Here is a 12,144-nt window from a genome sequence, read left to right as displayed (position 1 = left end):
CTCTGTCGCCCAGACTGGAATGCAGTGGCCCTCCCGGCCACTGCAGCCTCGACCTGCTGTGCTCCGGCGAGCCTTCCATATCAGCCTTCTGAGTAGCTGGAACTACAGGCACGCACTACCACACCCGGCTGATTTTTTGATTTATTGTAGAGATGAGGTCTCACTGCCCAGGTGGGTCTTGAACCCGCAGGCTCAGGCAATCCACTCACCTCAGCCTCCCAAAGGCACAGAATTACACGCTGAGCCACCGAGCCCGGCCATATAGTTTTTTTTTTTAAATTATAGTCCGCCCCTCCAACGGTCTGAGGGACAGTGAACTGGCCCCGTTTTAAAAATTTGAGGACCTCTGCGGGACATTCTGCTTCCTCACCCTACCTAATCCCACCTGCCATTCAGAAAGTTTCATCAGAAGAGCAGAGAAGGCAGTTGTGCTGTGGAATTCAGACTATGACAAAAGGCCAATGAGGCCTACATTACTATGTAAGTAATAAGAAAAGCTGAGGATGGCTGTTGTTTATAGGTTGAGAGAATTATTGCTTAATATGTGGAACCAACATACCTATGCAGTAATTTCCTTATATAATAAAATATGACCAAGCCGGGCTCGGTGGCTCAGCCTGTAATCCCGCGCCTTGGGAGGCTGAGGTGAGTGGACTGCTTGAGCCCGCGGGTTTGAGACCCGCCCGGGCAACTTGGCGAGACCTCATCTCTAACAATCAATCAAAAATTAGCCGGGCATGGTAGTGCACGCCTGTAGTTCCAGCTACTTGGAAGGCAGAGGCGGAAGGATCACCAGGGCCCAGCAGCTCGAGGCTGCAGTGGCCAACAGCAGTCAATGCACTCCAGTATGGGCGACATCGAGTGAGACTCCAACTCAAAAAAAAATATAGCTGGGCACGGTGGCTTCTGTAATCCCGTGCCTTGGAAGGCTGAGGTGAGTGGAATGCCTGAGCCCGCAGGCTCGAGACCCGCCTGGGCAACAAAGTGAGACTCCAACTCAAAAAAAAAAAAAGAAAAAAAAAAAATATATATATATATAAATATAATAAAATAAAATATGACCAATGAAATATTCAGGATCCCTCTCCCAACATTTTACCAGTATTGTCTCATAAAAGTCCTACAGTCCCTTAAAGAAACTCTAAACTCACATCTTAGATACAAATTCACAAATAACTATTTGATTTGATTTGATTTTTTTTGAGTTGGAGTCTCACTCTCTCGCCCAGACCGGAGGGCAGTGGCCGCTCCTGGTCACCGCAGCCTCAACCTGCTGGGCTCCCACAATCCTTCCGCCTTAGCCTTCCAAGCAGCTAGAACTACAGGCGTGCACTACTACTCCCGGCTAATTTTTTGATTTATTGTAGAGATGAGGTCTGGCCAAGTTGCCCGGGGCGGATCTCGAACCCGCGAGCTCAGGCAATCCTCTCGCCTCGGTCTCCCAAAGTGCTGGGATTATAGACTGAGCCACCGAACCCGGCCCATAAGTAACTATTTTAATGATGCTTTCCCTAACTTTCTAATACTGTGTTTTATCCAAATTAACATTATGTTTAATGCTGGGGAGATTATGATAACCTTGTAATTGAGGACAATGATCTGCTAAATACCTTTTGTGTGGACCAGATTAAAACACAATCGGCAAAAAACGATGATTAATCCAAAGAAATGAAACTACACCATTTCAGGTGTTGTAATACTTGTGTGAAGTTAACCTGGGCAGAGAAAATTTTTCTTTTCTTTTTTTTTTTGAGTTGGAGTCTCACTTTGTCGCCCAGACTGGAGTGCAGTGGCTGCTCCCGGCCATTGCTGCCTCGACCTGCTGAGCTCTGGCGATCCTTCCGCCTTAGCCTTTCAAGTAGCTGGAACTACAGGGGCACGCTACCAAGCCCGGCTAATTTTTGATTTATTGTAGAGATGAGGTCTCGCTGCCCAGGCGGGTCTCGAATCCGCAGGCTCAGGCAATCCACTCACCTCAGCCTCCCAAAGGCGCGGGATTACAGGCTGAGCCACTAAGCCCAGCTGAAAATTTTTCATTATCTTCTCCCATCACCATCATTATGACTTACCATTTACTCTGTTTTGCAAATAGTAGGCACCCAAATACTTGCTTGGGAAAGTCATTCCCAATTATACATAAATCACACTAGCGATCTCTCGTCCACATAGCCTGTACTAACTAAACCCCAGAAGCTCGTTGCTGTAAACCTTATACTGTGTTATTATTTCAAACTGCAGAAAATACAAACTTACTCTTTTTTTCTCTCAACCTTATAGGAGCTGTTTAGAAATGTATGGACAAATCTGTAATCCAGAAACTACAAAGAAAACTTCTTAACAATCACTAAGTACCCTTTGGATATACTTTTTTCCAAACAGAAAAAGGAATGCCAGAGACTTGGCAAGCAATCCATGCCGTGAAAGTTGCAAACACTGGCTGACCCGCTTAAAGAGAGTCTAGATTTGGCCAGAGGCAGAACAGCAGCCAATTCTTAGATGGATTCTATTTCATCCACTGCTGGTACTGATCTCAATGCACCAAGGAAAGAAAAAATGAGCCTCCTATATTCCAGCAGCAACTTTTACATACACGCTGAGTAAAGGATAACTGTATGGACACATCTTGCAGTATTATGAAGAATGTATCTTTTCTTGTTGACCCAAACCAAAACATTTTTTGGGGGGGGCCAAAGGTGGGATAAAAAAGACAGCAGGTTTTGATTACATGGGTTTACAATTTGCATTCTTTTGTGCTGAGTGTTAGATTTTTACATGAATTCTTTTACAATATTTACTTTTTCTAAAAGGCTACGTTGACTCATATAGTTTACTCTAAAAATTGTGTCAAGATAATTTTCACTATACTCTGAAGCAACTAGACTTGGAGAAAAGGAACCAATCCAGATTTGAACCTAATTAAAATTCAGATTTCCCCAAAGATCTTACCTCATGAAAGTGATTTTGGGTCGGAATTATTTACTCAGCTAAGAAAAAACAAAAACTGAGTGATTGGAAAGAACCAGGCATTTTATCTGGTAATGGCACTTGGTGATAAAGGCTTTCAGAGGCTATTATTTCTAGCATCTAAGTACAGGCCCTAGTGAAAAACTGGGGAGGTTCAACCTCTGAGAACAGGTTCAAGCACCTTTTCCAAATTTAAATTTTGTCTTAAATTCTCTCTACCACACTGCCTTTGACATTCTTGAAAGTCCTTGTAGTTCTCTAGAGATAGACTTCAAAAAGATGTTATCTTATCAAAGACTTGTATGTGCCACCTATGATTCAGTGTGTTTTATGTTTTTCACTTTCCCTGGGAAGGAGTAAAGCCTTTTCTATAGCTCTGGGTCTATTATATTTAATTCTGCTCTTCATAGTCAAAGACCATGGAAAATAACTGTCATCTGAACAATTCTTTTAGAAGCAAGAGACTGGTGTTTGATGGATGTTATACACTAAATAAAACCCATCAGCATGGGGTTATGTAGAAAAGCAATTTATTCCATTTTAAGCACTTACACAGTTAGTCATAGAGAGTAACAGGCCTGCTAGTGAAACAGGTCACCCAAAATGGAGATGGCATCAAACTAGTGGTCAAAGACTAACTCCTAAAAAAAAAAAAAAAGCAACTCTTACCAAGGATTAATTTAATTTTAAAAACAAATACAAGTTATTGATTCACTCTTCTCAACTTGACAGTCTACCTGTGGTAGAAATGTCAGGTAAAAACATACATCTTTACAACTTGGTGGTCCCAAGTTAAAAAAAAAACACAACCATTTCACAGAAAGGAAAGAAACAATATGAAAACAGCTCAAGAAATACACTAACGAGCAAAAATATATGGGGAAGGAGGAACATGTAGTTTTGACTTAACTGAAGAAACCAAGAGGAAACTGGTCTACATATGAAAATGTGCATCCTGGAAAGTCAGGTGTGAAGATTTTAGAGTAGGAATCTATACGACTTGAATCTCCCCTATTTCCTGAATAAAAATGACATCTTGCAGTATTTATACTTCATGGCTCAGAGACCTACCTTACTTGGCTCTATTCCTTACTCACTCTAGCCTTTATTAAATGAGTCTGAAAAACATGGGGATACAGCATAAGAAGAAAAATAATCCACATAATATTCCCCTTTCTGTAGCTATTTTAGACCTGGTTTGTTACTATAAAATTCCTGAAGAAAATTTAAATGTAAGTCTGTGGCATTGCTGAATCAAGTCCCCCAGTTAATGTTTAGAAAATACCCACTGCTGGGTTAATAGCATTGTTGGTGGTACCTATATGGCGGGATAGCCTTTGAACAAAGTCTGTGTGTCTCAAAACCAGTGTTAAATCAATCTCAGGATAGAGAGGAAAAAAAGGGGAGTCTAGAATCACAAGAATTACAGACATGTCTAGGACCCTTGTCCTTCTGGATCCACGCTTCCTTCAGGGTCTTCATCATTATAAATGTTCTCTGCCTGCCACAAATAAAAGAAAAGGGCATTTAGTAAACATGAAGGCTACTTTTTAAACAGTAGATTAGGCCAGGAAGTCAGATAATAAATACTTTATTTATTGTTGAGTAGGAGTCTCTGTCGCCCAGGCTGGAGTGTAGTGACACACTCATGGCCACCACAGCCTGAACTGCTGGGTTCCGTCAATCCTTCTGCCTCAGCTTTCCAAGTAGCTAGAACAACAGGCACTCACCACCACACCCAGCTAATTTTTTTAATTTATTGTAGAGACGAGGTCTCTCCAAGTAGCCCAGGCTGGTCTCAAACATGTGGACTCAGGTAATCCTCTTGCCTCCACCTCCCAAAGTGCTGGGATTACAGGCATGAGGCACCACGCCTGACTGTAAATACTTTATTATATGGAGTATAGGCCATATAGTTTCTGAGAAAATAGCCAGAGATATTTATGATGGCGTATAAAATTTGAATTAGGATGGCTGTGTTCTAATAAAAGCAGGCAGCTGGTCCACAGTGAAGACATGGTAGTTGTATTCATAATGTCTGAATTATCTAACCCCCCTCAAATAAAGGACCAAATGCTTACCATCTGCCACACTTGCATGATATTGTCTTCTGATACAGAACAAATCACCCAAGGTTCGTTGGGATTCCAGGAGAAATCAGATATCTTGGCAGTGTGGCCACCATGAATAAACTGAAAGGGAAGAAAACAAAGAGGTGAAATGTAGGTAAAGAACATTAAAATAGACTATTTCAATACTGCCCAATGCTTGTAACATACCAACAACTCTGGTGGCCCATCTTCTGCATCTTCTGGGGATTGTTCTTCTCCAATTTTACTAGTATAAAAAGACGATTTCAAAAGTTAAAATAGATTTACCATTAGTAACTACCTTTGCAAAGTGTAATAAAGCAAATAACTTCATGGAGAGAATAACGAATACAAGACTTACCTTAAATCCCAGACATTCAGTCTGCGATCAGTACCACTGGAAGCCAAAATAGTCTCATTGTGAGGTGACCACTGAACCTACAAGAATAAAGACAATAGAAAGACGGGCTTGGTGGCTCAGCCTGTAATCCCAGCACTTTGGGAGGCTGAGATGAGTGGATTGCGTGAGCCCGCAGGTTTGAGACCCGCCTGGGCAACTTGGCAAGACCTCATCTCTACAATAAAACAAAAATTAGCTGGGCGTGGTAGCGTGCCTGTAGTTTCAGCTATTTGGAAGGCTAAGGCGCAAGGATCACAGGAGCCCAGCAGGTTGAGGCTGCAGTGGCCAGGAGTGTGCCACTGCACTCCAGTCTGGGCAACAGAGCGAGACTCCAACTCAAAAAAAAAAAAAAAATTATAAATAGAAAGGAAGTTATAGTATTATAAATACTACAGTTAAAATTAATAGCTATGTCAGGTGGTGGCTCAGCCTGCAATCCCAGCGCTTTGGGAGGCTAAGGCGAGTGGATTGCCAGAGCCTACAGGTTTGAGACCCGTCTAGGCAACTTGGCGAGATCTCATCTCTACAATAAATCAAAAATTAGCCGGGCGTGGTAGCACATGCCTGTAGTTCCAGCTGCTTGGAAGGCAGAGGCGGAAGGATCTCCTGAGCCCAATAGGTCAAGGCTGCGGTGGCCATGAGCCTGACATTGCACTCCATCCTGGGTGACAGAGTGAGACTCCAACTCAAAAAAAAATTATCTAGCTATTAATTATTATTAGTGCAGTGGCCGCTCCTGGCCACTGCAGCCTCAACCTATTGAGCTCAGGCGATCCTTCCACATCATCTTTCCAAGTAGTTGAAACTACAGGTGTGTACTACCACGCCATGCTTATTTTTTTCATTTATTATAAAGATGAGGTCTCATCAAGTTGCCCAGGCTCATTTTGAACCCCTGAGCTCAGACAATCATCTGGCCCTGGCCTCCCAAAGTGCTGGGATTACAGACATGAGCCACTGTACGTGGCAGATAATGTTTTAAATAAAAATAACCCATTACTAGATCTGAGATACCAGCCTTTGTTCCCTTTTATCACACACACAAATTTGTTTAAAGAGGCGGGGCCTCTAGCCAGGTCAGGTGGCTCATGCCTATAATCCCAGCACTTTGGGAGGCTGAGGTGAGAGGATTGCCTGAGCCTACTGTTTTGAGACCCAACCTCATTTCTACTGTAAATAAAAAAAGTAGCTGGGCGTGGTGGTGCACACCTGTAGTCCCAGCTACTTGGAAGCTGAGGCAAAAGGATCGCCTGAGACCAGCAGATGGAGGCTGCGGTGGCCATGAGTGTGCCATTGCACTACAGCCTGGGCAACAGAGTGAGACTCCAACTCAAAAAAAAAAAAAAAAAAAAAAAAAGAGGTGTAGCCTCAGTATGCTGTCCAGGCTAGATCTGAACTTCTGGGCTGAAGGGATCTATCTGCCTGCTCAGTTTCTTGAGTAGCTGGGACTACAGGTACAGTGCCCAGTTTCATCATATATTGAGTTGGAGTCTTCGTCTATCACATAGGATGAAGTATAATGGTACAATTATGGCTCACTGCAGCCTAATCATCCTGGGCTCAAAGAATCTTTTTGGTTGGGTGGAGTCACTCACACCTATAATCCTAGCACTTTGGGAAGCTGAGGTGAGAGGACTGCCTGAGCCCACAGATTCGAGACCAGTCTGGCAACTTAGCGAGACCTCATTTCTATAATAAATCAAAAAATTAGCCGAGAATGGTGGTGCATGCTTATCTGTAGTTCTAGCTACTCGAAAGGCTGAGGCGGAAAGATCACCTGAGCCCAGCAGGTTGAGGCTGTGGTGGCCGTGAGCATGTCACTGCCCTAGCCTGGGCAACAGAGTGAGACTCCAACCCACATACACACAAAAAAAGCGGCCAGGCTCGGTGGCTCGCCTGAGCCCATGGGTCTAAGACCAACCCAGGCAACTTGGTGAGACCTCTTCTCTACAATAAATTTAAAAAATATATACGTGCCTGTAGTTTACTGTGAAGGCTGAGGCGGAAGGATTGCCTGAGTTCAGCAGGTTGACCCTGCTGTGAGCGTGCCACTGCACTCCAGCCTGGGTGACAAGAGTGAGAATCAAACAAATCTAGTAGCATTAGTTTCTCTTACCTGGAATATTTCATCCTTATGTGATTCAAAGGAATGCAACTTAAGTTTCAGATTTCTTAGATCCCACAAGGCAACAGTCTATATACAAAAAGAAAAGGAAAGTAAGAGTAAGCAATGATTTTTTTTTTAAAAAGAAAAAGAAAACCCGTAACTAAAATCTCTCTGAAATTCAAAAGAAGCTGGAGAAATTCATCCTATGTTTTTATTAAAACAATCCAAACTGACCTTGTCAGCTGATCCCGTGGCAAGAATGAACTCACTATAAGGATTGAAAGAGAGGCAGTTCACTTCAGCAGTGTGAGCATCAACTGAGTGGCTTGGTTTGGAAGTATTGTTTGAACGAGTATCCCAACTTTAGGAGGAGGGAAAAAAAGAAAAAGAAGGAAAACATTTTAAAATGGTGATTAAATATGAAACTTAGACAATATAAACCCCATGGGTTCTACTCACATCATAAGCTTCTGATCATCAGCAACTGACCCAAACAGAGACTCATGGAGCAGATGCCAGGAAACATCTTCTACAACTGCTGTATGCCCCGTAAAGATGGTCTTCGCATCCACTACTTTTCCTTCCTTTGGAACAGCACTGATGTCCCATAGGCAGATGGTCTTAAATGTAAAATTAGTCATTATATAAAAGGAAGATTCTCACCTCCCCACACATCCCAAAAAAGAAACCAATTGGTAACCAGCCCAGATTTGTTTTAAAATGGGAAGGATACACACATGGTCATCTGAAGCACTAAGTAAGTGCCCACTGAGATTTGGGTTCCAAGAAAGCCCATAGCCTTCCTTCTGATGTCCACGAAGACGCAAATCTGGGTTGCACTCTCCAGAAGGGTCTGCAAAGTGAAAGACACATCAAGACTATCCTATCCAGTCCACTGGCTCTCTGAGTCTACTAAGAATGAAATTTTGATTTGGGTATAGAAACCATTATGACCAAATGATTAATGCTTAAGCAGCACAATCATTCTTTTCTATGTAAAGGAGCATTTTTTTTCACTTAAGGGGAGAAATAAAAATATCCACATATATCAACATATACAGTAAAATATAAAATTTATATAGAGTAACAAGAAATTAAAACTCAGGATGAGTGGAACCATGTACTTATTTTCCAAATTGACGTACTTGAATTTGAATAGGAAAGAGCAAGTACCTGGTTTAGAAGGATGTTTTGTATAGTCAAAAACAAGAACATCGCTGGATGGAGTCTTTGTTGCAATGATGCACGGGTTCTGGGGCATATAACGGGCCCTGTTTACTTCTCCTTCATGGTTGATCTTGATTTCTATTTCAATTTTTCCACTAACCGAACCAAAACCTCCAAATTCTGGAAATAAAATAAATTGCAAGTGAGGACAAAGAAAGAGTTAAACTATGTCACTCAAGAGTATAAGGACAAGCTGGGCGTGGGTGGCTCATGCCTCTAATCCCAGCACTTTGGGAGGCAGAGGCGAGAAGACTGCTTGAGTCTAGGTGTTTAAAGCCTGGCCGGGTAACTTGGCGAGACCTTGTCTCTACAATCAAAATAGGTCAGTAGCAGTGGCTCAAGCCTGTAATCCCAACACTTTAGGGGACTGAGGAAAAAGAAGTGTCTGAGCCCATGGGTTCGAGACCAGCTTGGGCAACATGGTGAGACCTCGTTTCTACAATAAATCAAAAAATTAGCTGGGCATGGAAATACATGTCTGTAGTTCCAGCTACTTGGAAGGCTGAGGTACAAGGATGGCCGGAGCCCAGCAGGTCAACACTGGCATGGCTGTGAGCGTGCCACTGCACTTTCAGCCTGGGCAATGGAGTGAGACTTCAACTCAAAAACAACAAAAAACAAAAACTTAGCCATGCATGGAGGTGTGTGCATGTGGTTCGTTATTTGGAAGGCTGAGGCAGAAGGATCATCTGAGCCCAGCAGGCCAAGGCTGTGGTAGCCATGAGTATGCCACTGCACTCCAGCCTGGATAACAGTGAGAATCCTATTCCAACCCCTCCCCCAACAAAAAAAACCCCCAAAACCAAAACAAACAAAAAAACCGTCCTGGCTGGCCACATCCCATGGGCTCAGGCAATCCTCTCACCTCTGCCTCCTAAAGTGCTGGGATTACAGGAGTGAGCCACTGTGCCTAGCTGGCAAAGTTTTTAAAAAATCAGGAAACTAATAAAGGACTAAGGTAATCCAGACACTTGTTAGCACTATAAAGTGCTTTCATTCCCCTATGACTCAGCATTTGCACTCTATTAGGTACTATAAGTAATCTAGAGATGATTTAAAATGTGAGAGGGTATTCTTCATACATAATATGCGATGTTTTATTAGGGACTAGAGTCACCTGTGAAATTTGGTATCCAAGGGAGGTTCTGGGACCAATTCTCCAGATACCAAGGGATGACAGTATTATATTACTGTTTGAAATTAAAGGAGACTACAAATTTCACTTCAAGAGGATATTCTTTTTTGTTTTTCGTTTTTATTTTTTGAGTTGTAGTCTTTTACTCTGTCACCCAGACTGGAGTGCAGTGGCACGCTCCAGGCCACGGCAGCCTCGACCTGCTGGGCTCCAGTGATCCTTCTGCCTCAGCCTTCCAAGTAGCTGGAACTACAGGCACATGCTATTACACCCGGTTAATTTTTTGATTTATTGCAGAGATGAGGTGTCGCCAAGTTGCCCAGGTGGGTCTTGAACACGTGAGCTCAGGCAATTCACTCACCTCGGCCTCCCAAAGCTCAGGATTACAGGCTGAGCCCTGCCGGATGTTCTTAATAAAGTTCCAAATCTTATTTTTTTTGAGTCAGAGTCTCCTCTGTTGTCCAGGCTGGGATGCAGTCGCACTCACGGCCACTGCAGCCTTGACCTCCTGGGGTCAGGTTGATCCTCTTAGGCCTTCCAAATACAGGCATGCACCACCACACCCAACTATTTTTATTTTTTATTTATTGTAGAGACGAGGTCTTGCCATGTCGCTCAGGTTGGTCTCGAACCTGTGGGCTCAGGCACTCCTCTCGCCTCTGCCTCCCAAAGTGCTAGGATTACAGGCGTGAGCCACCAGACGAAGCTCTAAGTTACCGTTTTGATGAATATTAAGTACACAGTGAGATAGCAACTAAAGCGTCCCTCTGGCACCATCTGTTTAAAGCTCTAGTTTGGGATGACCTGAAATATTACCACACTGTATCTCCATCCTACAGCGTTCCCTGTTATTTCAATGAAGAAAAACAGAGCCACAAGAGCCAGTTCCACTTGTCTAACCTCCACTTACACATGCCAACCAGTCTCTGGCTGAAATAAACCAGGCAGGTGAAGTCTAGGCAAAATCATTTTTTATTCACATATGACTACTTAGAGGGAACCATTATAATATATATAACAATATAATTTGTGATTATGTAAAACTTGGCAAAGTAGTATATAAACAAAGGCAGTTAATGATTAGTCAAAGAACAACAGAAGCAGTATCATAAGGTTGCAAAAGTTTCTTTTCTTTTTTGAGTTGGAGTCTCACTCTGTTGCCCAGACTGGAGTGCAGTGGCTGCTCCCGACCACCACAGCCTGGACCTGCTGGGCTCCGGTGATCCTTCCACCTCAGCCTTCCGAGTAGCGGGAATTACAGGTGTACGCTACCATGCCTGGCTAATTTTTTGATTTATTGTAGAGATGAGGTCTCGCCTGCCCAGGCGAGTCTCGAACCCGCGGGCTCAGGCAATCCACTCACCTCAGTCTCCCAAAGGCGCAGGATTACAGGCTGAGCCACCGAGCCCGGCTGCAAAAGTTTCTAAGAGTCAGATTGCAAGTAGCTAGTAAGTGACTACTCTGGTAACTTGGAAGGCCTTCAATTTCCCTGAGCCTCAAATACTTTATTCATAAAGAAGTTATGAGAGTAATTTGTAAACAAAAATACTCTGTCAACTGCATTGCTATACAATTGCTATTCTTTGAAGGACAAAAATCTTTGAAGCAAAAATAGAAATGAATAAGTATTGCTGGCATATAAGATAACTTTCAACTTCAAAATAGCTTTTGAAAAGTAAACATTTCACACAGGCAAAAAACCTAAACAAAATTCAAGATAGACTCTAAAGGAGCAAACAAAAACAAACAAAAAAACAAAACAAGCCGGGCTCGGTGGCTCAGTTTGTAATCCCGCACCTTTGGGAGGCCGAGGTGAGTGGACTACCTGAGCCCACGGGTTCCAGACCCGCCTGGGCAACTTGGTGAGACCTCATCTCTACACTAAATCAAAAAATTAGCCGGTGTGGTAGCGCGCGCCTGTAATTCCAGCTACTTGGAAGGCTGAGGCAGAAGGATCGCCAGAGCCCAGTAAGTCGAGGCTGTGGTGGCCGGGAGCGGCCACTGCACTCTAGTCTGGGCGACAGAGTGAGACTCCAACTCAAAAACAAACAAACAAAAAACCTCATGTTAAACTAATTTTTCGCCGGGCTCAGTGGCTCAGCCTGTAATCCCACGCTTTGGGAGGCTGAGGTGAGTGGACTGCCTGAGCCCGTGGGTTCAGGACCCGCCTGGGCAACTTGGCGAGACCTCATCTCTACAATAAATTTTTTAAAAATTAGCC

The 12,144-nt window shown here is 43.3% G+C and overlaps 2 protein-coding genes across 6 annotated transcripts in view; one reads left to right on the top strand and one right to left on the bottom strand.

The window, feature by feature from the left end:
- SYNC (syncoilin, intermediate filament protein) overlaps positions 1-3,773 on the top strand; it is a 14,791-nt gene extending 11,018 nt beyond the window's left edge. The window contains exon 4 of the mRNA XM_008066398.2: positions 2,278-3,773. Coding sequence (XP_008064589.1) covers positions 2,278-2,288 — 11 coding nt within the window. The 3' untranslated portion in view covers positions 2,289-3,773. The remainder of the gene's footprint in view (positions 1-2,277) is intronic.
- Positions 3,478-12,144, bottom strand: part of RBBP4 (RB binding protein 4, chromatin remodeling factor) — a 28,757-nt gene continuing 20,090 nt past the window's right edge. For 3 of the 5 annotated variants that reach the window (XM_008066399.1, XM_021716757.1, XM_021716759.1), the window contains exons 4-12: positions 8,735-8,908; positions 8,299-8,414; positions 8,021-8,181; positions 7,796-7,922; positions 7,571-7,648; positions 5,416-5,492; positions 5,244-5,301; positions 5,046-5,156; positions 3,478-4,465 (exon numbers count right to left, since the gene is read on the bottom strand). In XM_008066399.1, coding sequence (XP_008064590.1) covers positions 4,400-4,465; positions 5,046-5,156; positions 5,244-5,301; positions 5,416-5,492; positions 7,571-7,648; positions 7,796-7,922; positions 8,021-8,181; positions 8,299-8,414; positions 8,735-8,908 — 968 coding nt within the window. In that variant the 3' untranslated portion in view covers positions 3,478-4,399. The remainder of the gene's footprint in view (positions 4,466-5,045; positions 5,157-5,243; positions 5,302-5,415; positions 5,493-7,570; positions 7,649-7,795; positions 7,923-8,020; positions 8,182-8,298; positions 8,415-8,734; positions 8,909-12,144) is intronic. The other 2 variants (XM_021716756.1, XM_021716758.1) reach the window with 2 other exon arrangements.

The sequence above is a fragment of the Carlito syrichta genome, unplaced genomic scaffold (genome assembly GCF_000164805.1).
Source record: "Carlito syrichta isolate Samal-C Ts95f unplaced genomic scaffold, Tarsius_syrichta-2.0.1 Scaffold308914, whole genome shotgun sequence".
In the NCBI taxonomy this organism is placed as follows: domain Eukaryota; kingdom Metazoa; phylum Chordata; class Mammalia; order Primates; family Tarsiidae; genus Carlito; species Carlito syrichta.
The sequence above is the reverse complement of the archived record's forward strand: the minus strand, read 5'-3'. Positions and strand labels throughout refer to the sequence as shown.